The sequence below is a fragment of the Miniopterus natalensis genome, chromosome 9, assembly GCF_054644295.1.
Source record: "Miniopterus natalensis isolate mMinNat1 chromosome 9, mMinNat1.hap1, whole genome shotgun sequence".
Classification (NCBI taxonomy): domain Eukaryota; kingdom Metazoa; phylum Chordata; class Mammalia; order Chiroptera; family Miniopteridae; genus Miniopterus; species Miniopterus natalensis.
This window is the reverse complement of record NC_142089.1, coordinates 4,540,251-4,565,058: the sequence shown is the minus strand read 5'-3', so window position 1 is coordinate 4,565,058 and position 24,808 is coordinate 4,540,251. Positions and strand designations below refer to the sequence as shown.

The following is a 24,808-nucleotide window of genomic DNA, read 5'->3' as shown; positions in this document are numbered from 1 at the left end:
CGGCGGCCTCGCAGTGAACCCCGGAGAAGGGGGCAGGCGGGCGGGCGGAAGGACCCGGGAGCCCGGGCGGGCCGGGCGGAGCTGCTCCAACCGGGAGGCCTGGGTTTTGGCGGCGCCGCCCGAAAACCTCCCCCAGGAGGCGGCGGGAGGGGCGGCGGGCGGCGCGGCCCCGCCCCGGGGCGGGCCCAGTGCGTGGCAGCGGGGCCGCCGGGCTCGTCGCGAAGTTTCCAGCCTGCTGGCCCGCGGGCCCCGCGGACGTCGCGACCCCCGGCCATGCGGCCCCTGCTGCTGCTGGCCCAGCTGGGCTGGCTGCTGCGGGCGCAAGCGAAGGGGGACGCCAGGCCCGAGGGTGAGCGCGGGCGGGGGGCGGGCGGGGGCGCGCGGGGGGCGCGGGCGGGGGGCGCGCGGGCCGGGGGCGCGGGCCGGGCGCGCGGGGGGCGCGGGCGGGGGCGCGGGCGCGCGGGCCGGGCTGGAGGGCTGAGCTGGGGCTGCCTCCGGGAGGACCGGTCTGTACCGGAGGCCCGGGCTTGCGGGGGGACAGGGGGGTGTCTGAGCTGCGGCTACTTGTCCACCCGTTCGCTGGTGACTTGGGACAAAATCACTGCCCCCTCTTGGGGTTGCGGTTCCCACATCTGGGAGGGAAGGGACAGCCGAAGTCCCGCTCAGCACCCGGAGGGACAAATAATAGCACCCGTAATAAGGACAGTGGCTGCTATTCACGGGAGCACTGATTACGGGGCCTGATGGCAGCCTTCGGGTGTGCGTCCTTCTGTTATCCCCACTTTTCAGCTGGGCAAACTGAGGCTCTCTAGAGTTGGTTCACTTGCCCAAGGTCAGGCCGCTTGTGGGCTTGGGAACCAGGGTTAACACCCAGGTGCCTTGAGTTCCAGAGCCCAGCTGCCCCCCCACAAGAGATCAAGGGGATGAGAGGCCACCTGGTGGGGTGGGTGGGGTGGGGGCATAGAACGGGTGGTTTCCCTGGCAGAGCTGTTGGCACTTTAAGCCATGCCCTCTGTCGTCTGCCTTGCCGCTGCCCCGTGGGTCTTACTCTCTCCAGTTTGCACGTGGGCAAACAGGCTCAGACAAGTGCCCTGACTAACCAGGGATTCCCAGCCCCGGAGCGGTTGTTCCAGGGCCTTCTGGACTTCAGGTCTAGTGTTGCATCCTCACCTCCAAGGCAGATGGGGTCTCAGAGTGGGCCCCACTATCCTGAGTGGGTGCAGCTCTCCTCCCCTGCCTTGCCTGGGCCCCCCGCAGGGCTGCCCGCTGAGCATCTGGGAGCCCCAGAGGGCGTAGATCCTGGCAGTCCCGGGGGAGCAGATCTGAACTGGCCACACCTTCCCTGATCCTCTGTTCCCCGGACCCACTCACCTGGAGAACCTGGGAGCTGGAGGGGTGGGGTAGTAGTTTAGCAGACCCTTGGACCAGGGGAAGGGATGGGAACCGCCATGTCTTGAGTATTCCTTTGTGCCATGTTGTGCCCAAGGCCACGTGTCTCTGGTAAAGCCGGTTGCTTGATCTCCATGAGGCTTGGTGTGCTAGCCTGCAAAATGGGCCGTAATACCTCACTCCTAGAGTTCTTCCAGGGATCCCATGGGATGAGGCCTGTTGAGAGTTCAGATCAATGCCTGGCCCATAAAGGCATTTTCTGGCCCAGTGCTGCCATCTTTTCTGGAGTATCCCAGCAGGGCAGTAAGACAGGTCAAAAAATCCAGGGAGGGAGGTGCTGAGCACAGCTGGGCTGGTAGTGTGTGCAAAGGGCCTGTGGCCACTCACTGGCTGGGAGCCAGGAACCCTATAATAGCCTTTATTTTCCCTGGGCCTCTGCTGGGAGTTCCTCTGCTTCCATTTATGTGAACTCCTTCCACCCCAGCGCATCCCATGAGAGAAACTCTAGCCCTGCGCAAGGAAGCCCAGAGAGGTGCTCGGGGAGGGACCAAATCAGTGACAAGCCTTCAGGTATCCTGACCCCCAGCAGGTGATGAGAGGGTGCAAGACAGCCCCCACAGAGTGTGCAGGATTGAGGGTGTCACTGAGATGACCCAGATAGAGCACCTAGTAGATCATAAACATTCATGGATGGAGAAGAGACAGCGGGTCCCTGGGCATGGGGCTAATGTCAAGCTGCTCTCAAGATGAGGCTTTGTGCTTCCCTTGCTCCATTCGGACACTTTTGATAAGTAAGGACTCATTAGCCCCATTTTGCAGATGGGAAGACTGAGGCTCTGAAAGGTTAAACACCTGATCTAAGATTGCCACAGCTGGTTGAAAGTAAAGTCACTGACTGGGACTCAGACCCACTGCTCATTCCTGTGAACTCTTCCTCTAGACAGGGTGGGGGGCTGTTGCCTGGAGACACTGCCTGAAGGAACCTGCCCAGCTCTCCCAGACCCAGGTGAGGTGTGACCCTCAGCCTGCTGGCCAGGAGGACAGAGTGGAATGGCAATTTTTCCTGCAGGCATTGCCCAGCAGCCCCCAAAGAGCAAGCTCCTCCCTCTCCTGTCTGGGCTGGGATGCCCATTCCAGCACTAGGTGGCTAGGATGGGGCAGCTGCTGAGGAGTGTCCCATTGGGGCAGGCACAGGGACAGCACAGCAAGGCCTGTAGTGGGGCACAGAATTTACTATGAAGTGTTGGGGTGGAGGTACTCTTGTGCACCACTAAGCTGAACATGGATTCAGCACATGGAGAGAAAGATGGGCAGTTTTCACTTTTAGGGGGCTCCCAATCTGTGGGGGGACACAGAACTCCTTACCCCAGTGGATGCCTAGTCTGATGGGGGAGACACAACCATCTGTTCCCAGAGAGCCCTGTGCATGAGGGAGAATACCCTGTCCTGGGAGAGCCCCAAGACCAATGTGGGGGACAGGAAAAGACCTTCAACAAAGCAGCATCTAAACAAGCAAATTTCTTTAGAGGTGAGGGGCCAGGACAGTCCAGACAGCCCATGGCCCTTTCTGCCTTTTGCAGAGCCTTCTAGCTCTCTCCCAGGGCTCACCCTTTCCCTGCAGGCCTTGGCATGGAGAGGGAAGAACCCACCGGAGCCTAGAGCTGCTGAGATCCCAGGCTCCAGGGATGTTAGCTGGGCTTGGGTGGGTGCTCCAGGTCATGCCATCACACTGCGGTCACACTGCAGGGGATGGAAATGTCCCCCCGAGTCAGGCCTGGCTGGATGTGTATGAGTCACGAGGGCACAGTCTGTGGAAACCCGAGGCTGCTAGACCGTGGGAGGCAAGGTTGGCTCCTGGGCGCTGGGGATCCCCATCTCCTGCTGTTCTGCTTGACCCAGTTTATGGCTTTCCAGGGTGAGCTTCATTCATTCCCACCTCCCCAGAGAGCAGACTGGGTGTGTCATGACAATGCCTGGAGAGCCAAGGCCACAGGCCGACTGACCATCCAATCCCTTGCCTGGGCTGGCACTGCTTGGGACAAAGGGGACATCAGCCAGAGCACAATGAACCCAGCCGGAGCTCAGTCTTCTCTTAGGACCCCAGAGAGGTGTCTGTACCCCTCACCCCTGGCTCAGCCTCTCAGAAGGCGCTCTTCTCCACCCTGGTAGCCCTTACACTCTCCCCGTCCCAGGGGAGCTTCCCTGGGACCAGAATGCGTGGCGCCCCATGGCCAGGGGCTGTGCTCAGCACTTTATGGACATTCGCTCCTTTCACCCTCCTAGGAGTCTCTGGAGGAAGGCACATTACTGTCGTTACTCTCTTTTTGCTGATGAAGAAGCAGCACAGAGAGGCTCAGTTACTGGCCCGCTCTCTCTTGGCCACTCCCCTCTGCTGTCCTGCTTATCTCTGCTGACACGGTCACGGGTCATTGTCTGGGGAAACCACCGTTGAACTTTGGACAGCAGGTCATGAGGGCCGAGAGCCCTGGGTGTCAGCTCTCCTGCGGGCCCAGCCGCAGCTCCGTCTCTGTTAAGTGGTGAGATCCTTTCCCAGCTCTCTGCAGGCTGGGTCAGAGCTCTGGGCCACCCGTAGGGTGTAGGGTGTCACCCTGGAGCACCAGGCCCCGCCCACCTGCTCTCTCTGGGCTCCTAACTGTAAAGGGGATGCGGTCAGTGTGTGTAGAGGCTTAGAACAAAGTCTGGCGAGCAGAGTGTTCAGTAAAGGTCAGCCATCGTTGTTGTTATTTGGAAGCAGAAACCGCAGAAAAGGAGCCTGAAGACACAGCCCCCATCCCCCCTTCCCTCCTTTGCTGCCTGACTTCAGGAGCCCTGGTCTAATGGAGAATCCAGAATCTCACACAGGCACACAGGCTGGCTTTTTCCATCCATGAAATGTGACACTTTTCCTGTCCCCAGTAGCCCCTGTGGATAACAAGAGGGCCTCAGAGCTGGCAGCCCTGGCTCTCCTCACCTGGGTGGAGACAGGGGGGGACTTAACAATCCTCGCAGGAGTTAGGGGGAGCCCTTCCCCAAGGGTGAGAAGCACCCCTTTTTCCTGGACCCCAGGGTCAGGTGGTGAGGCCTCCCCTCTTCACACCTGCCTAGTGAATCCCCCCCTTCTGCCCCAGGTCCCCTGGGCCCAGCCCCAGCGAATTCCTGCCATCCCCTGCTGGGCCTTGGCGCCAACGCCCTGCTCAGGCGGCAGCCTGCCCCTCTGCTCAGCCAGCCCTGCTAGGCTGGGCCCTTTAGTCTTCTTTGTCGTTTTTAAATCCTCGCAAGAGGACATATTTTTTACTGATTTTTAGAGAGAGAGGAAAGGGGGGAGAGAGGGAAAGAGAAACATCAATTGGTTGCCTCTTGTCTGGGGATCCAACAGGCATGTGCTCTGACCGGGAATCGAACCCGAGACATTTCGGGGTACGGGATGGTGCTCAACCAGCTGAGCCACACGCCTTTGTTCTTTTAGCCCCGGCTCCTCCTGACTTCCTGGGGCGGGAGTGGGGTGCCTTACCTGCCCCTGCTGGCCTGGCCATGCCACTTGGTGGTCTGTTCACCTGGAAGTGTTAAGTCCTGGGCCCCAAGGAAGCAAGGGTCACCCAGTGGAACAATGGTGAGCGCTACAAAGTGGGGTCCTGCCTCTGAGGGAGGGAGAGAGGTCAGGAAAAATCTGAGAAGGCTTCATAGAGGTGGTGGCAGGGAAGAGGTATCACTGTCCCTGGCTCTGGGACCTGGAAGAAGGCTAGAGAAAGGGTAGAGAGAGGGGGCCCTGGCAGGAGGGAGGAGCCCAGCAAGGTGGGACTCCTGGCTGGAGGAGGGCCCCTCTGTGGAGCGAATGAGTACGTCATCGGGCCGATCAGCAAGGGCCTCGAATGCCAGAGCAAGGCATTTGCTTCTCATTTATCAGCACCAGTAACAGCTCTTAGCATGTGCCAGCATCCCAAAGAGGATTCTACAGGCCCGATCTCATGGAATTAGTCCAGAAGCCCTGGGAAGTAGGTAGTGTTATTAATCCCTATTTTACAAGGGGGGAAACTGAAGCTAGAAAGGTCGGGGACTTGCCCAGGGTCCCCTAGCTGGTAAGGAGCAGAGCTAGGTTTCTGACCAGGCAGGCCAGCTACAGAGCCTTCGCTACTCAGAGAAAGCAGCCTCACAGTGTGGCCTGGGAGGGGCTTCCCCAGGGATCCTGGAAATGCTTTCTGGGGAATTGTTTCCCATAGATTCTGTTGTAGAGGTGAAACTGCACTACAAAGCCTGGGAGAGGTCCCTTGTTAAAAAGGTAATACAGAGCCTGGCCGGTGTGGCTCAATGGTTGAGCACCAGTCCACGAACCAAGAGTCACTTGGTTCGATTTCTGGTCAGGGCACGTGCCTGGGTTGCAGGCTCAATCCCCAGCAGGAGGCAGCTTATCAATATTGATGCACCAATGTTTCTATTTCTCTCTCCCTCTCCCTTTCTCTAAAATCAATAAAGAACATAGTTTAAAAAAAAAGGTAATACAGCTGCTCTGGTCAACGGTCAGGATTTCAAGTCGGTTTCCATTCCTGGCTGCCTCCCACTGGTTCTCACAGTGTTGGGAGAAGCCAAGGATGAGTAATGCTCATCCGGAAAGTCTGTGGGATTGATTAGCAATGTCTGCCCTGGGTGCAGCTGTGGATAGTGGTGGCTGTCTCTGGGCTAATGTCCTGCATGGGCCTGAGAGGTCCTCCTGGCATTCAGAGTGAGTCCTCCCCTCTGCCCCTATGCCCAGAGCCCCCTAGAGCCAGAGAGACTTAGTCCCACAATGCAAGATGAGGACACCTCTCCTCTGGACACTTCCTGTCGTGTTGGTCAGTTACCTGGTGGGTGGAACCCTGGAGGAGAATCGGGAGACCAGGTCCAGTCCCAGCTCTGTCACTAACCAACTGAGCGATCTTAGGCGCATCCCTTCCTACCTGGGCCCTGGGCTCTTGCCTGTAATGGAAATGGAGACACATCCTGCAGGATTTGACAAGAACAGTGACCTGCTCCTGCCTGTCACCTGTCCTCATCGTCTATTCCCACTCACCACCCCCTTCTCTGTCCCTAGACAACCTTTTAGTTCTCACGGTGGCCACGAAGGAGACCGAGGGGTTCCGGCGCTTCAAGCGGTCAGCCCAGTTCTTCAATTACAAGATCCAGGTGAGGGGCTTCGCAGGTGGGGCAGAGACAACCGAGGGGTGGAGGGAGAGTCCAGGAGCCGGGTGTCCACCCTTCCCCAACTGACTTGGGGCCACAGGGAAAGCCTCTGGAAGCCTGAAAATTGGAGATGAAAAGTATGGACAAAGTGAGACTGGAGAGGTGTGTGGTGGTGCTCAGTGCTAGTGTGCGAAGCTCACCTCGGGGGAACGTGGCTAGGTTAGAGGGCGCTGGCATTTCCACAGCTCCCCCCAGGTGATTTGGGGATGACCACAGTCTGGAGACTTTACTGTACAGACTCTGCTCTGAAGAAACACCGGCTAATGCCCAGTCAATCGGCATCGTGGGTGTGTGTCCTGTGTGTGTGGCCCATGGGGCTGAGCCCACAGGGAGTCATTCCTCCATTTAGCTGTGTGCTGAGTGCCTCCTTGTGTCAGGCACAGTGGTAGGCACCAGGAATGATGGATGAGACAAACCATGTCACTGCCTACACAACTTGCAACCTAGCGGCATTAAGCCAGAAAGAATGTGTTAGCTCATATGAATGAGATTTGAACCAGGGGATTGCTTCAGGCATAGCTGGATCCAGGGGTTCAAGCATGGGAAAGTCTTTGTTTTTTCATTTCTAGGCCCTGTTTATTTTCATTTGCAGACATACTCTCTTTATATGGTGGCAAGATGACCACCAGCCACACACTCAGGTTCCCCAGCTTCTCAGCCTCAGCAGAAAGGACAGTCTTTCCTTAATTTTAACAGAACAGGCCCAGAGAAGACCCTGATAGGCTCTGCTTGAGTCACATGCTCACGCCACAGCTATGGGAGAGGGGAGGGATGCGACACTCTGATCCCCCCGGGCGTGGTCACAGGACCACCTTCAGTGGGCTTTTCTCTGCAGGCGCTGGGCCTGGGGGAGGACTGGAATGGAGACAAGGTGACATCGGCCGGGGGAGGGCTGAAGGTTCGGCTGCTGAAGAAAGCCCTGGAGAAGTATGCCGACAAGGAGAACCTGGTCATTCTCTTCACAGACAGGTCAGTGCTGGGGGCTCCCTGGGCAGCCCCTCAGCAGAGAGGTAGGGGAATAGTTTAACTGAAGTCCTCCCAGGGCATGTGGGATGAGGGGGCATCGCTCTGGCTAAGGTTGCCTACAGTATTGAGGGAGGTCTCTGCAGCCCAGGAAAGACCCTCTGGTGTAGCCCATTTTCTGCTCTCAGTGAAAAGATGGGCGGGGGACCCGCCCAGGTGTGACGAGCCATGCCCTGAGCCTGAGTTAGGGGAAACATCTCTGCCCTGGGTGGGGGTGGAAGCACTGCTGGCAGGGCCAGGGCCAGCAGAGCAGATCCATGCCCTAGACCGTGGGAGGAGGGGCACTGGAGAAGCCTCGATCCCAGCCTCCTAGGCCCTCACCACGCCCCTGCTCACCCCTGCCCCATCTTCTCCTGGCTCTGGCTGCAGCTATGACGTGGTGTTTGCATCGGGGCCCCGGGAGCTCCTGAAGAAGTTCCGGCAGGCCAGGAGCCAGGTGGTCTTCTCGGCGGAGGAGCTCATCTACCCGGACCGCAGGCTGGAGGCCAAGTACCCGATGGTGTCCGACGGCAAGAGGTTCCTGGGCTCCGGAGGTGAGGAGCGTGTGGCTGGGCTGGGCGGGCTCCACCCTTGCTTGGTGTCCACATGGATGTCTCTCAGATCCCAAACACAGGATATCCTGATTCTTTAATCCTTAAACTCCCCCACCCCCCGCTGTCTTCCTCATCTCATTGACAGCCACCCACCTGCACCTGGGAGTTGCCCCCATTCCTCCCTTGCCCTCCCCCAACCATAGTCCTTTGGCAGGTCACACAACTCCCACATCAAAAGATCTGTGGCCCTGGCCAGGTAGCTCAGTTGGTTGAAGCACTGTCCCGTACATCAAAAGATTGCAAGTTCGATTCCCGGTCAAGGCCCATACCCAGGTTTTGGGTTCGACCCCTGGATGGGGTGCATACAAGAGGCAAGCGATGGATGTTTCTCTCTCACATTGATGTTTCTTTCTCCCATCCTCTCTCTCTAAAATCAATAAACATATCCTCTGGTGAGGATTTAAAAAAAGCTCTCTCAAATCCGCCCTCCAAGGTCCACACCCACTGCCACCGCCTCACTGGGCTCTTGGCCATGTGTAGCATTCTCCAGACTGCTCTGCCAGCCTCCACCCTCACCCCTTCCCGTCCATTCTCCACCCAGCAGCAGATCCATGCTCATCACTGAGTGGCTTCCCACTGCAGAGGATTTTCCTTAATTTATTCTGGATTTCTCTGGCCAGCCCCGGAAGGGGGACCTGCCCCCAGTAGCCATTTCCCCTCACTAGCACAGAGACTTGGCACAGTGCAGATACCTGGCCCTGGCGCTGGGGTATAGATATCCCCTGGGGTGGGGCCCTCACTGGCTACCCACCTCCTCCCATTTCTCTTCTCCTGTCACCAGTCTGCACCATAGCCAGGGACCTGTGTGGGTGTTTCCCTTTATGCCCCCATGTGCTGTGTGACCTTAGCCTAGCCTCTGCCTTCTCTCGGCCAAGCTTCCCAGATAAGTGTCAAAAAAGGGCTCCAGCTTGTGCCCACCAGCTCTGCTCTCCAGGAACTCCTGGTCTACTCCATTCATTCACCACCTGTGTGGTTCCTAGCACCTGAGCTGGTGGTGCAGCTTAGTGGGCACCATTGATCTTTCTGGGCTCAGTGCGAACTTGTCACCAAATGGTACTAACTGGCAGACCCTTTCCAGTCTATAGACATCACCTCTCCTCAATCTAGGAGGACTTCTGAGAAGAGGCAGGTCTTGTGGATAAAGGAATAGGAGATGGAGGGGAGAGGAGACTGGGAAGAGTCCCCTAGCTTAGAGGCTGGAAGCTAAGTGTCTGTCTCTGCAATCCCCAGGCTTCATCGGTTATGCCCCCAACCTCAGCAAACTGGTGGCCGAGTGGGAGGGCCAGGACAGTGACAGCGACCAGCTCTTTTACACCAAGATCTTCTTGGACCCAGAGAAGAGGGTAAGAGTCAGCAGGTGGGGCTGGGGAATCCTGGATCCCATGGGCCAGGTTGCACTGGGAGCAGCCCTTCCCAGGCCTGAATCCCTGGGTTGGCCTTGACACCCCCATTTATGCATTCATCGATTCACTCATGTATTCAGCAGATATTTATTGGGCACTCACTGTGGGAGGCACTGACAGGTGCAGGGCAGGTATGTGGCAATGAACCAGAGAGCTGGGGGTCTCTGCCTTCATGGACCCTCAAGTAGGGGACAGGAATTTACAACTTCATGTCAGGTGGTGGTGATGCTGATGAAAAGAATGACAGGCTGAGCTGCCCCTCCCCTATTCTGCCTGGGGGGGAGGTGTCTGGGGGGGCTGATGAGAGCTTGATAGGCCACTGAACCTGTCTCAAGGCAGGGGTCAGGGAGGGGAGTGGAGGTAGCAGAACCAGGCCAGTGCAGCCCCAGACCCGGCCAGTAGCCTCTGGGTAGACAGGAAACTCAGGGAGCTCTTAGGGGTCAGGATTCTGGATTCTCCTTTGCTTCCTCCCCCAACCCCTATCCATGCAGTGCTGTGTGACCTAGGGTAAGCCACTTCCCCTCTCTGGGTCTCAGTTTTTATCATCATTATGATGAAATGAAGCAGTTGGGCCTGTACAGTGGAAACTATAAACGACTTTTTTGTTAACTCGGTCCTTCCTCCTTCCCCTTTGCCTCCAGTGACATCACTGTAGAAGCCCAGGGACTAAACCATAAAAATGGAGCTGCTCTACATGGGATGAGTGCAGAGCCTAGAGTGCCCCTTGCCCTTTCTTGGCCTGGCCTAGGGCTCCGTGAGACACAGTGCAGTGGAACCGGCAGCATTGTACCCGTGAACAGGGGCTTCAGGGTCAGGCTGTCTGGGTTCAAATGCCAGTCAGCTACTTAGCAGCTGTGTGACCTTGGGCAAGTTACCCAACCTCTCTGTGCCTTGTTTTTTAAATCTGTAAAATGCAATGATGGTGGAATTTTTCCATAGGGATGTTGTGAGGATTAATGTATATATAATGCCTAGAATAGTGATTGGCACACAGTAAAGTGCTAAACAAGCGTTTGCTGTTATGGTGGTGATAGTGGTTGTAGTGGAGCCAGCTGTTTCCTTAGATTCCTTCCAGTTCTGAGAGCCCCTGGTTCTCTGTAAATGGAGCCACTAGGCCAGTAGATCCCAGGAGCTTGGCCACTGGCTGGCCTTCCCAGGTCTCCCAGCTGGCCTGGTGTGACTGGGCAAAGCAGATGTGGGAGAGGAAGTGGCAGAGGTGGAAGGGCAGGCTGCCCACAGTGGATATGATGGAGCCCTGTCCTGTGCCAGGGCCTGTCCCTGCTGCAGCCCGGTGCCCTCTCTCCTGCAGGATCGGATCAATATCACCCTGGACCACCGCTGCCGCATCTTCCAGAACCTGGACGGAGCCTTGGGTGAGCAGCCCCCACAGGGAAGGGTTGGAGAGAGGAAAGGAGGATTCCAGGCAGGGCCTGAGCCCAAGGGGGAGAGAGGGTTGGTTCCTCTCTGTCCATTGTACTGGGAGGTTGCCTGCTGCCCACCCCATCCCCAGGTCTCCAGAGACCACCTGGGTGTCCTGAGGCAGAGCTGTAGGTCTCTGCAGGCGGAGGAAGGAGATTCATGAGATCAGTTTACAGAACCCACCCAACACCAGGGCAGAGAGGCAGCCTCTCAGCCTGGGAGGAGCTGGGCAGAGCACACAGCAGGTACTCCTCTCCCGGATCCCTGGTCCTTATGGGTGAGCCTGCTTCACCTCCTTCCCCTGTCCTCTGCCTCCCAGCTGAAGGCTTCCTGGGCTGGGGGCAGGGATGGACCTGGCAGGGAGTTGGGAAGCGGAGGCCAGTTGGTCCTTGAAACCACAAATGCCCTTGGGCTGACCCCAGGTCCGTGGCTGGTGATGACACTGCTTTGCCACCAGCTTGCTGGGTGACTTCAGGCAAGACACAGACACACACACACCTCGGGCCTCAGCTTCCCCATCTTTAGAAAAGAGAAGTTGGACCAGATCACTGATTGGTGATTTTATGGTATAAATAGACCCCTTAACGAATCCAAGGAGAGCTATGGCTCCTCTCCCGGGAAGGTGTGGGAACATCACACCCTTTTGCTGTGGTTTCTGGGAGTTCATGAGCCTAGGTTAAGAAGCTGGGTCTAAATCACCCCTTGGGTGGGCCAGGAGCTTGCACAGAGGGGCTCCCCTCACACGGTGACCCACCACAAAGCCCTCCCTCCCCAGCACCTCTCAGGCCTTGGAAAGGGCCACTCTGGGTTTTATAACTGCTGAACAAGGCAGCTGCCTGTCTTATGTGCAGACTAACAGGGTCCTAGCATAGGGATTAGGTGCCACCAGAACTCTCTCCACCAGGATAGGACCTATCCCCATCCCTCCCAGACCTCCCTGTGTCGCTGGCATGTACTCAGCGCTGCTCTGCGTGTCTGTCGGAGTGGGCGCCTCCCAGACCCTGTTAGTGGCTCTTCTCTGAGTTGTGTCTGGAGTTGGGATACCCAGGTCTTCTTCATTTCTCCCTTCCCCGGCTTTTAGCTCTAGTAAGTAATCACAGTAACTAATGTGGGTTGCTGTGGATTCCGTGCTCACCCGGAGCCAGGCATGGTGCTAAGTGCTTGCCGGATATGGAATCCTCTCACTCTTATCCCCATTTTACGGATGAGGAAACTGAGGCTCAGAGAGGTGAAGTGACTAGCCCAAGGGCACACCCTGCTCACTGGCAGAGAGCTGGGACTCAAGCCCAGCCCGTCAGCCCCTGAGCTTGGTCTCTGGGTCTCATACTGGATGGTGTTGTCATTTCTCACCCCTAGATGAGGTTGTGCTGAAGTTTGAAATGAGCCACGTTCGAGCTCGGAACCTGGCCTATGACACACTCCCAGTCCTGATCCATGGCAACGGGCCTACCAAGGTAGGGAGGAGCCCCCGGCCCCTGGGGAGAGTGGGAGAGGGTCAGCTTCTCCTTGGGTCCAGGGCCGCCCACCTAGGCCCCGAGAGCCCATGGGCACTGACTTTAAATCTGAGTTCAGTGTGGAGCCTCTTTCCTACTATGGTGGTGGGTGAGGCCCTGCTCATCCTGCTGGACCACAGGACACAAAGGAAGCCACTGTCCCCATCCAGCCCTGGGCCCGGCTGCCCCAAATCATCCACACTTGATGACCCCAGGGCAGACTCATTTGTTCATTTAAGCAACATTTATTGAATGTTTGTACCAGGGCATGAGACCTAGTCAGCCATGAGCAGGACAGACTGGTCCCCATGCTCCTGGCACTACAGACAAGCCCCTGGGGAACTGGTCCCTGGGGAACCAGCCTCTGGTTCACAACCCGTTTCTCTGAGGGAGGTCCTCAACCATCCCAATCAGCATCACATGGAAGGGAGAGGAAGGGGAGTGTGTTAAAAACCCAGATTTTCCGACCCCACCGAAAAGCTGCCAGTGGGAATCTTGGAGGGGCATGGCCCGGGAATCTGCATTTTACAAGCTCTCAGCCCATTCAAAGATGGAAAAGCACCAGAGCACCAAGCCCTCCCTCTGTCCTCCTGTAGCTGTGGTGACCTCTGGGGGGGGTGTGACCGAGCTCTTCTAGGCACCCCCAAAGTAAAGCCCGTAGGGTGTGGCAGATGGCTGGGGTGCGGACCCACCAGGGGCGCAGGGAGATGGGCCTCAGTGGCCACAGGTGGGTGGGACTGGCTCCTCTCAGACCCTTCGCGCCCCACAGCTGCAGCTGAACTACCTGGGCAACTACATCCCGCGCTTCTGGACCTTTGAGACTGGCTGCGTCGTGTGTGACGAGGGCCTGCGGAGCCTCAAGGGCATTGGGGTAAGGCTGTCAGGAGCTGGGGTGGGGGAGGATGGGTGACTCTGGAAGAGACTGTTGTCTTTGGTGGAAGGTGAAGGGATCATCTCCCTGTCTGGGGTTCCATCTTCCTCCTTAGCCAGGCACCTCCTCCTGGAAGCCTTCTCAGACTACACATGGCTCCAGCTTCCCCCAGATGCCTAAGTTCCAGTTTATTCTGCCTGGTCCTTCAGGCTCTCCTGCAGCCCCCTCCCCATCCCACGAACCTTATTCCTCATGTACGGCCCCACTTCAATCCCCATGCCAGCCAAACTCTCCCAACAGCCTGCCATCAACTGGTCCTCGCTCCAAGTCATGGCTCTTGGTCCCCAGCAGGGGCTTCCTCCTGCCCTCCTGCCTCTGCCCAGCTGCACATCTGCTCGGAGCTCCCCGGCCCAGGCCCCTTTCCTGCTAGGGCCACGTGCCTCTGGCTCCGGATCCCACAGGCCACCCAAGGGGCTGGACACTGCTTTACTCTGCTGTCCCCTCCCCATGCAGGATGAAGCTCTGCCCGTAGTCCTGGTTGGCGTGTTCATCGAACAGCCCACGCCGTTCCTGTCCCTGTTCTTCCAGCGGCTGCTGCGCCTCCACTACCCCCAGAAGCGGATGCGGCTCTTCATTCACAACCACGTGAGGAGCAGGGGCTCGGGGTTGCTAGGTGGCTTGGGTCAAGGGCCCGGCCTCACAGGGTGTCCTGAAACCTCTGAGGAACTGACTGAAGCGGGCTTATCTGGGCCGAATGGCAGTGAGCAGAGGGCTGTATCCCCAAATTACTGGGATGACTCTGGAGTGAGACCGGCCGGGTCTGAATGCCAGCACCACTGCCTGCAGTGGCTGGCTGACCCTGGCATGCTGTTTAGCCTCTCTGTGCTTTCGTTTTCTTGTCTCTTAGAGATAATAACTGTGCTGCAAGGGTTAGCCAAGTTGACATGTGAAGCACATAGAAGAGTGCCTGGCTCACAGGCAGCACATAGTAGGTGCTCGTAGCTGTTGTCATGGTCACCGATTCCCTCCCAGCCCCAATCAGTCCTTCCTAATTCGATCTGATGATAGTCAAACTTGTTTTCATTCCTTCAGTATCTTCCAGGGAATCGGGAGGGCCCCGGAGGCTTGCTGCTTTCTGGGGAGCAGCCCTGGCATCTGCATTCCTGGTTCCCTCCGTTTCAGGCCTCCCCTTCCTGCCTGGATAAAGTCCCAGCTCTCAGTCTTTGCTTCTCCCACTGTCCCTACCTGGGAGCCCAGATATACTGTTTCAAGTCCTGCCTGCTCTCCAGGCTCCTGTCTTCCTTAAAGTCTCTCAGCTGCCCCATCTAGGGTCACTCCCTTCTGAGACTTCTCGGCCCTGACAGCCTGCACCCCACCCCCAGGGACCTGGGGCCCCACACTCGGCTGAGCTCTCCGCCTGCGTCACACACATTCACTCAGCTGTGCCACATGGAGACAGAAGGACGTAGGCCCTGCCCTTGGGAGGCCCCCAGCTTCCCTGGAGACATCAAACAGCATACCCGTGAACTGTGACTTTGAGTAGAAAAAGAGAAATGTCACAGGCAGCATTTGAGGACCTACTGTGTGCTCCATCTGACTTGTCGACTCCTTACAGTGGCCCTGTGAGGCAGGCATGATCGCCTTCCCTTTTTACAGGGGAGGAAACTCAAGCTGAGACAGGGGAAGTGACGTGTCTGAGGCCACACAGCTGATTGTAGCAGGGCCAGGCGTGCCTCTAAACCCTGGGTTCGGTTTTAAAGATCCTGCTCTCTCTGCTTCCCCATGCAGGGGGCCCTGGGTGTGGGCTTTTGCTCTTCAAAGCGAGGTGCGAGCATCATCATCTGGAGCGTATTGTAGTAAAGCAGATTGTGGGCTCCACCCCAGACCAACAGAATCAGTGGCTCTGGATGTGGGGCCTGTGGGTTGGGGGTGCTGTCCTGGGGACAGAGGCTCCTAAGAGGCCTGTGGGCCTGGCCTGGTTAGGGGAGGGTGGTCAGAGGGTGGCCAGAGAAGTACACTCCAGGCAGAAGGTCTGGCATGGCAAAGATGTGGATTTAGGGAAGCAGGTGGCCAGGGATGTGCCAGGAATGAAGGGGAGCAGCCCCCAGTAGCAAAGGTGCTGTGGTCGCTGGGTGGGATCTGTGCCCTCATCTTCACCGCCCCCTCCAGGAACAACACCACAAGGCTCAGGCGGAGCGCTTCGTGGCGGAGCATGGTGCCGAGTACCAGTCTGTGAAGCTGGTGGGCCCCGAGGCGCGCGTGGCGAACGCTGATGCCAGGAACATGGGCGCGTGAGTTGGGGGCCTGCGGGACCGTGGTTATCTCTGCTGACAGTAGTGGGCAGAGGGGCCATGGTGTCAGGGGCACCAGATTGGGAGATAGGCGTTCAGAAGGCTGTGTGGTCTCGGGCAGGTTCCTGCCCCTCTCTGGGCCTCAGGGTTTCCATCTGTCAAATGGGGAACTGTCCTGTGTCCTGCGATTAGCTGGGGCTGAGCAGCGTCCTTAGCGTTTAGGAAGCAAATAAGAGAAAGAGAAAGGACTGAAGGGCCAGAAGTTGATAAATGCTGACAAGCAGAGAAACAATCTCTGATTTCCCCTTTATTATTAAAACAAACAAGTACTTTGCTGACTATAGAAGAATTAGACTGTCCAGATCCATGGCTGGCAGCCTTCCTATAAAGGACTAGATTGTGAATCTGTGCAAACCAGCTTCGTGGGCTCAGCCACCGCCACTCAACTCTGCTGGGGCAGTGTGAGCGAGCGTGGCTGGGCTCCCAACAAAATTTATTTATAGACACTGAAGTTTGAATTTCATATGATTCTCATGCAACTAATTTTGATTCTTTCCCCCGACCAGTTAAAAATGTAAAACCATTCTTAGCTCACGAGCCACACGAAACCAGGCAGTGGGCTGGCTTTGGACCACGGATCATACTTTACTGAGCCCTGGACCAGATGAACAAAGGAACAGAACAAGTTACCAAACGCCCTATGGGGGGGCAGAACCAGTTTACCCCCCCGACCCCAGGCAGTGTAGGGGCCTATCTGTGGGCCTCGCCTTCCCAGTGCCAGGCTTTTCAGGGCGCTTGATACCAGTTGTCAAGCTCTAGGCCTTCATCTTGAGAGTTTGGGATCTGCGTCTGGGTTTGGGTCTTGCAATCAGGTGGGACCTTCGAGGCTGCTGGTCCTAACCTGCCCCAGGGCTGACCCAACCTCTCTAAAGAGCCTTGGCCGGTACCCAGTGATCACAGTGTGGGCTGGGGTGGAGAGTGCAGCTGCAGGGTGGCTCCGAGACCCTGGGTGGGGAGGCTGGCACTGGAGCCCCAACCCCACTGACCCTGCACCCCCCTGCCTGCAGGGACTTGTGCCGGCAGGACCATGGCTGCACCTACTACTTCAGCGTGGATGCCGACGTGGCCTTGACGGAGCCCAAAATCCTGCGCCTGCTGATTGAGCAGAACAAGTGAGGCTGGGGGTGGGCCCTCAGAGCGGGGCTCCTGGCCCAGCACTGCTCCTGATAGGCCCGGGCCCGGACTGGGAGCCCTCGCCTGCCTTGGCCTCACCTACCACCCTGGGCTTGCCGCAGCCTGGAAACTTGTCTTGGTCCCAGATGGTCCCCCTCCCTGCCACGCCCTAAGCTACCCCACCCCCACCCCGCCCTCTGTTCCTGGCTGCCCTGTAGGAAAGAGCAGGTGTCAGATGGGCCAGACCCCCCTCCATGCCCTGCCCCAGGGAGGTGCTTGCAGGTTGAAACAACCCCCCCACACCCTCCCTCACACCTAGTTCGATCTGCCCCACACTCCCAGTGGGCAGAGGGACCCCTCTGAGGTGCTGCCTTCCTTAGGAACGTCATCGCCCCATTGATGACCCGCCACGGGAGGCTGTGGTCGAACTTCTGGGGGGCACTGAGCGCAGATGGCTACTACGCCCGCTCCGAGGACTATGTGGACATTGTGCAGGGGCGGCGTGTGTGAGTATCTGCGGGCTGGGGGCTCCCTCACCTGTCTTCCTCCTGGCCTTGCAGCACTGCCTTCCCCAGTATTCTTGTCCTTGTTGCCCTCGAATTCCCACTGAACCTGAAGCGAGGAAGCCTGCAGTTAGACACACAGAAAGACTTCCCGACAATTATCCTGGGCCCATTGCCCAGGGTGGGGGAATCAAATCAGCACTATTCTGCCCTTCCCCTTGGCCACTGGCCCTTAGTCTCTGACCCTCACCACCGGCCTGTGGTCCCCTCTCCCTCAGTGGCGTCTGGAACGTGCCCTACATCTCGAACATCTACCTGATCAAGGGCAGTGCCCTGCGGGCTGAGCTGCAGCAGACAGACCTGTTCCACCACAGCAAGCTGGACCCCGACATGTCCTTCTGCGCCAACATCCGGCAGCAGGTCAGCCTCGCGGGGCGGTCCGAAGAGGCCCTGTTGACAGGGAAGGTGGGCTGCCATGTCACCTGGGCCCTGGAGCTCCTGAGCTTCCAGCAGGGCTGCTCAAAGGCTGCCAGGGCCTGGTGGGGGCACTTGGGGCACTGGCATGCAGGCTGGTCCTCAGGGTCTGTGGCAATCATTTTAGCAGACTGGTTTTCACAACATCTATTTTATTTATATTTCTGAGAACATCTAAAGAAAACGAAACTTTCTACCTAAATGTACTCTAAGTAATGTGCCCAAGAGACATCTGTGCCCCACCCAATATTTTTTTGTGGCTATTTTTATTTTTATTTTATTTTTTTAAAATATATCTTTATTGATTTCAGAGAGAGGAAAGGAGGGGGAGAGAGAGAGATAGAAACATCAATGATGAGAAAGTCATTGATCGAGCCTGCAACCCAGGCATGTGCCCTGACCAGGAATAGAACCCCGATCACCTGGATCCTAGGTCGACGCTCAACCACTGAGCCAAGCCCGGCCGGGCTGTGGCTATTTTTAAAAATGTGACAGCATGTTGATGTTTCCCCTGTGCCCCAAACATCAGGATCAGAACACCATCCTTTGTGCACATTTCTTTCAGTCCCATTCAGTCCTCCAGGAAGCCTTCCCTGATTGCATCCCCAGTGTCAGGTCTAGGCTGGGTGCCGGGGACTTCGGGTGACCCGTAATTGGTTCCCTGATCTTAGAACTGGAACGTGGGGGGCAGAGGAGGCTGCTGTCGTGCCCCTCCGCTGGGCGTGCAGGGGAGGTGGGGGAAGGTCTCTCATCCGGCCTGCTCTCCCCAGGATGTGTTCATGTTCTTGACCAACCGGCACACCTTTGGCCACCTGCTCTCCCTGGACAACTACCAGACCACCCACCTCCACAATGACCTCTGGGAGGTGTTCAGCAACCCTGAGGTGAGGCCCTGGGTGGGTGGACAGGGGTGGGAGTGGAAGGGGCCCGCAGTGATCCTGTAGCCTGTGGGGCTGGATGTAAGGAGAGGAGGGCGTTTTGAGTGGCAGCGCCATCTAGTGGAGGAGGGACTAGGAGTCACACCCATCAGCTGTGGCTTAGTTGAGCCTCTCAACCCTTGGGGCCTCAGTTATCTTAGCTCTAAAATGGGTATACTGTCCCAGCCTGGCTTGCCCCTGAGAGTGTGATGCTCAGAAAGTTGTGACAATATTCCCAGACACTGTGAGCTTGTGGCTGATGTGGGCACAGGCCTATACCTGCATGCATGCACACGTGTAGACATGTGCAAACACCTGCTCCTGTGGGCACACTTTTGCGCTCAAACACAGTGCACCCAGCGGGCACAGGCGCAACCCAACCCAGCTCCCCCAAGCACACACACATTCGCTTGCATTGTGTGTGGCCTGGGCGGAGGAACCATCCCATGGAGTTGAGCAAGGGGTGAGTCCCAGCTGGCCCAGGCCAGGCTTGAGGACCCCAGCTCGCTCCCCCCTCCCCACAGGACTGGAAGGAGAAGTACATCCACGAGAACTACACCAAGGCGCTGGCGGGGAAGCTGGTGGAGATGGTGAGGCCGGGGCACGTCCTGGGAACAGAGCTGCTGGGTTATACCTGACCCTTGCTGCTGGGATGGAGGGCGGAGGAATGAAACTAGGTGACCTGGGGGAGGAGGGGAGGCACCTTTCTTGTGCCCTGGCAGAGTGGACAGCGGGTGGCCCCTTCCTGCTTCTGGCACTTTCCAGCTGGAGTCTGCAGGGCCTTGGGGACCTTAGGCTTCTTCCCTGGGCCAGGCAGGAAAGGGAAGAAAAATATACCCAAATGTGGTCTCAACTGCAGACCATGGCCCATCGGCCAGGAGTCAGAAGCAGGTGCGCCTCTGTTTCCCCCAGAGCCGGCCGGCCTCTGCTCCCCTGATTCCAACACACGGGTAGCTCTGTGACCTTGGCCAGCTCTGAGTTCTGCTTCCTTCTTCCTTCAGCATCTCACTGAGTCCCGGCTCCCTGGGGACCCTCATGGGGACACTCAGAGGCTCTCAGACTGGGGTGGGGCAGGGCATGGACCACACTAGGGGTCTTGCCTGCGGTGGGTTCTGCAGAGCGCCATGGTTCAGGGGTGAGGGTGGGGTGGTGCCACTCTGGACCCCTGTGACCGAATCCTCGCCCTCCCCAGCCTTGCCCGGACGTCTATTGGTTCCCCATCTTCACGGAGACGGCCTGTGACGAGCTGGTGGAGGAGATGGAGCATTACGGCCAGTGGTCTCTGGGAGATAACAAGGTGGGAACCCCAGGCGCCTGGACTGGGGCTGCTGGGAGGCTGCCCCTCCACCCACGCCTGCCCCCTGGGCTCTTTTCCTGGCACGCTCGCCAACCTTTCTGGGACTCTTAGATGGGGGCGCTGGAGAGGTACCTGCAGGCGCTTAGGAGTAGGGGGATCGAGAAACGGGGTGGAGTGCTGGTCCCCGAGCTGCCGTTGCCGCTGGGCGACTGAGCTGCCTGAGCCTTGGGTGCGAGGTTTCCAGGTTCTGCTTTGTTATTAGAGCGACGGAGCCCCCTCCCCAGGCTGGGCTGGGGACGGGTGAGGGATGAGCGGTATGGATGGGGGAGGAATTAGGAAGCGGCGTCACCAGACAGCAGAAGCAAGGGGCGCTCTGCTCAAGGAGGAATCCCAGGCCTGCCCGCATCTCGCAAAGTCCAGGAACCCTTTTTAAAGGCTGTGAGCCCCTGGGCCGGTGTCTTGGAGACTGGCTAGCTTTGACCTGGCAGCTGACTAACCCATGGTTCTGGTTACCTGCCTAATCATGTGCTTTGGAGGCAGAATTAATCTCCAGAACCCAGTAACTGGCATGGCCCGTGCATTCTGGGGCCTGGCTCACCCATAGGCCGCAGTGACCGGGCTGCCGTGGGACTCTCGTGCCTGAATGAACCCTGGCTCTCTGCATGGGTTTTCTATGCTGTATAAAAAGTTAACATCAAGTTTAATGGCTTAAACACCCGTTTATTATCTGTCTCCGGGTTTCTGTGGGTTGGGACTCTGGGTGTGGTTTAGTTAGGTGCTCTGCCCAGGGGAGCCAGGGCTGCCATCAAGGTGTCAGCCGGTTGGTGCTCATCCGAGGCTCAGGGTCCTAGTCCAAGCTCACAGGGCAGAATTCCTTTCCTTGCAGCTCTGGAACTGACCATGACTTGCCTCTTCCGGGCCAGCAGGAAGATTCTCTCTTTCCAAGGTCCTCCTTTAAAGGGCTCACCCAGCATGTCTCCCTTTGATTAAACCAAGGTTGACTGATTAGTCACCTTAATTACACCCGCAAAACCCCTTCATCTTTGCCCTGTAACCTAACCTTATCCCATCAGGTTCAAGGTCAGGGGGAGGGGATTAGACAGGTAGCTAGAATCGGGGTGTCATAGAATTCTGCTTACTTCCCTCTCTGGGTCCCTTCCAGGACAACCGCATCCAGGGTGGCTACGAAAACGTGCCGACCATCGACATCCACATGAACCAGATCAACTTCGAGCGGGAGTGGCACAAGTTCCTGGTGGAGTACATCGCCCCCATCACCGAGAAGCTCTACCCTGGCTACTATACCAGGGTGGGTAGGCCTGGATGCAGTGAGGACCAAGGCCGGGGTGGAGTGGGAGGGGAGGGGGCGAAAGGAGGGGAGAGAAGCATTCCCAGCTTGGGCAGAGGACTGAATGTTTGGTCTCCAGGCCGGAGCCAAGTCTCCCATCAGGTGTTAGGGCCAGAGAACGTGGGGCCACTCTGCCTCTGGTCTCTGATATCACCTGACCATTTGTGTCCTTCCTCTGTGTCTTTAAGAGCTGCATCCACCAGTGGCTGCGATGCCAGCTCACCAGACAGGCCCCCAGTCAGTGGTCAGCTTGCCCTCTTCCCTCGGTTTCCCTTTAGCCTGCTCACTCGTGAATCCCTTGACCGCCTCTTTGGCTTTGGTGCTTCCCTCCCTCCATCACTTCCTCGTTGCCATGGTTTTCTCCAAATACATGCTTTGGGTGTGCCTGGGCCCTGCCTTCCAGGGATCACCAGCCTAGAGAGTTGCCAGAAAGGGATGTGAGGATTAGATTTCTTCATCCCACCTGTCCCTCCCTCCTCTCCTTCCCTTTCCTTCCCTTCCTCCCATTTTTTTTAAAATAGCTTTTTTTTTTTTTTAATTGATTTCAGAGAGAGGAAGGGAGAGGGAGAGAGAGATAGAAGCATTGATGAGAGAGAGTCATTGATCCACTGCCTCCTGCACGCCCCCTGCCCAGGATCGGAGCCCGCAACTCGGGCCTGTGCCCTGACCGGGAATTGAACCGGCAACCTCATGGTACATTCCCCAGCCGCCTCTCAACCAACTGAGCCACGTGGGCCAGGCTCCTCCCCACATTTTTATTGAGAACGTTTTCTGTGCCAGGCAGTAAAGAACACAGTGTTCAATAAACCCGCCCCCAGGGAGCCGACTCTCCAGCAGACTGGATGAGGGGCCCTTCTGCACACCCCTGGCTTTCCCGGCCTTCGCAGAGCCTCTGACTCGGTTCTCTGTGTCACTTCCTTGGTGCAGGCCCAGTTCGACCTGGCCTTTGTTGTCCGCTACAAGCCCGACGAGCAGCCCTCGCTGATGCCACACCACGACGCCTCCACCTTCACCATCAACATTGCCCTGAACAGGGTCGGAGTGGATTATGAGGTGAGCAGGGGCCGCCCCGGCCCAGGGGGCAGGCAGGAGGGAGGGCTGGCTGGTGGGCAGCTTGCAGGGCGTTTGAAGCTAAGGGGCCCCGGATGCACCAGCACCAGAGGACTAGAGAGCCAGAGAGAAAGGGCGCCAGGTCCCTGGGGAAGACTTCCTGGGAGGGGTGGGCTCAGAGAACAGTTTGGCAGGAGGGAGAGGGCTTTAGACACGCTAGAGCGAGGGCCCAGGAGGAAAACTTGGGTGCCCTCCACACAGTTGTGAGGATGACATGAGCTCATCCTGAGAACTCTCCCGTGGACCCATAGTAAGTACTCAGGAATGATAGCTGTTAGTAACGGAGTTCAGGAAGAGGGCGGCTTTGGGAATGACTAAACCCAGGCTAGCCTGGGTATGGGGCACAGGCTTGTGCCTGGAAGGGAAATCTGGGGAAACCAGGAAGACGTGAGGGCGAGGAGGGAGCAGTTCTGGGGCCCCAGGACCCCAAGGGAGGCCTCCGGGTGTGATCAGCTTTGGAGCCATTCATCCGTCCATTCATTCCATAAGCTATTTTTAAGGAGTTTTTCGGGACTTAGTCCTAGGTTAGGCACTGTGAAGGACACCGTAAAAAGACCTATGTTTTTTTGAGAATTGACAATGTACCAGGGGTTCTCATAGGGGAGGATTTTCCCCCCCTCCCCACCCAGAGGACATTGGCAATATCTGAAGACATTTTCGGTTGTCACAACTATGGGGGTGCTGCTGGCATTTAGTGGGTAGAGGCCAGGGATGCCCAGACAGCCCCCATAAGAAAGAATTATCTGGCCCATAGTGGTGATGCTGTATAACAGTATGAATATACCTAATACCACTGAACTGTTCATGTTACATGTTTTACTGCAATTAAAAAAAAAAAAAAAGAACTGTCTAGCTCAAAATGTCCATAGTGCTGAGGTTGAGAAACCCAGCCCTAAACTCTTACTTGTATCATCTCATTGAATTCTCACAACCCTGTGCAGTTTAACGCTCATTTTCCAGAAGGGGAAACTGAGGCTCAGGTTGGTCACTAAGCTGGTAAAGGGTGTGCCCAACATCTGCCCGGAGCTGCCTGACCTTGATCACTTGCCTTGCCCAGTGACTTCCTTAGGCAGCGCATGGCTGTCACTCCACAGGGCATCCCAGGCAGGCTGTGCGGAGGGCACTTGGCCGTGGGGGCTCAGATGGGAGAAGAGAGGGGAGCGGTGGGGGAAGGGCCCAGCTTCCTGCTGGGAAACTGACACCTCATGTCTCCCAGGGCGGGGGCTGTCGGTTCCTGCGCTACAACTGCTCCATCCGAGCCCCACGGAAGGGCTGGACCCTCATGCACCCCGGGAGACTCACACACTACCACGAGGGGCTCCCCACCACCAAGGGCACCCGCTACATCGCCGTCTCCTTCGTCGATCCCTAAGTGGCCAGGCCCGGCCACCTCGGACTTTTCCTCTCTGCCAACAACCACTGCCCAGCAGCCTCTGGGGCCTCGGGGTCCCAGGGAACCCGGTCACGGTCTCCAGGGTCTTGACCTCCCGCTGTTCTTGGAGCTGCCATCGGAGAGACTGGGCCGTAGGCCGAGGCGAGGACACCTCCTTGGCTCTGGCTTTCCTGGTGCTCTGGGCCCAGCCCCAGGCTGCTTGTTCACTTTCACTGTGTTGTACCAACTCAACTTTTCTACTTGTCTTCCTGACAAACCCAGCCCCCCCATCCTCTGATTCTTCCGTCTGTGACACTTGAGCAGAAGAGAGACTCTAGGGGCAGGTGCCACCCCGGGCTCCTCCCAGGCAGAGCTGAGCCCCAGGGCCTTCCGCTTCAAGCTTCTGGTAGACGCGAGACCTGGGTCAGACTCAGGTCCTCACCCTGACCCTGGGACTGTGGAAGCCCCCCCTTTCCTGGCTCCTGTCATGGAGCAACACATTGTCCCCGGAGATGGTGACTCAGCAGACTTCCTGGAACGCAGGAAAGGCATGGAGGCCACAGCGCCATCCTCTACTTGATCCTTGCTGGGGAGAAAGGAGTGATATGTCCACACACTGCACTGCGTCACCCTGTCCCGGATGTCGCTGGAGGGAGGGACAGGCAGAGGCAGGAGAGTTTCTATTAAAAGTCATTCAAACCACTGAGTGGGAGATGCCTGGGTGGCTGAGTGCATGCGTGCCAGGGCGGGGGTCTGCAGGGAGAGGTGTTAAGAGCCCATGATTGGCAAGAAAGGCCGTCAGGACACTGAGGGTCTGTGTTTCCCAAACAAGCCTGGATCTTGGTGTCATTTGTATATTCTGTAAACCCATACGCGAGAGCCGGCACAGGCTACCTGGGGCACGCTGCTCCATCTGTC

At 57.5% G+C, this 24,808-nt stretch overlaps 1 protein-coding gene across 1 annotated transcript; it reads left to right on the top strand.

Annotated features, from left to right (window-relative positions):
- The first annotated feature begins 244 nt into the window (after positions 1–244).
- PLOD1 (procollagen-lysine,2-oxoglutarate 5-dioxygenase 1) lies at positions 245–24,586 on the top strand. The gene is made up of 19 exons (XM_087820103.1): positions 245–349; positions 6,455–6,546; positions 7,439–7,572; positions 7,996–8,159; positions 9,450–9,562; positions 10,932–10,995; positions 12,398–12,495; positions 13,304–13,405; positions 13,919–14,050; positions 15,575–15,696; positions 16,764–16,868; positions 17,250–17,375; positions 17,651–17,792; positions 18,617–18,730; positions 19,288–19,353; positions 19,956–20,060; positions 21,223–21,369; positions 22,336–22,461; positions 23,735–24,586. The coding sequence occupies exons 1-19, from the start codon at positions 274–276 to the stop codon at positions 23,888–23,890; spliced, it is 2,184 nt and encodes a 727-aa protein (XP_087676229.1). The 5' UTR covers positions 245–273; the 3' UTR covers positions 23,891–24,586.
- The last annotated feature ends 222 nt before the right edge of the window (positions 24,587–24,808 follow it).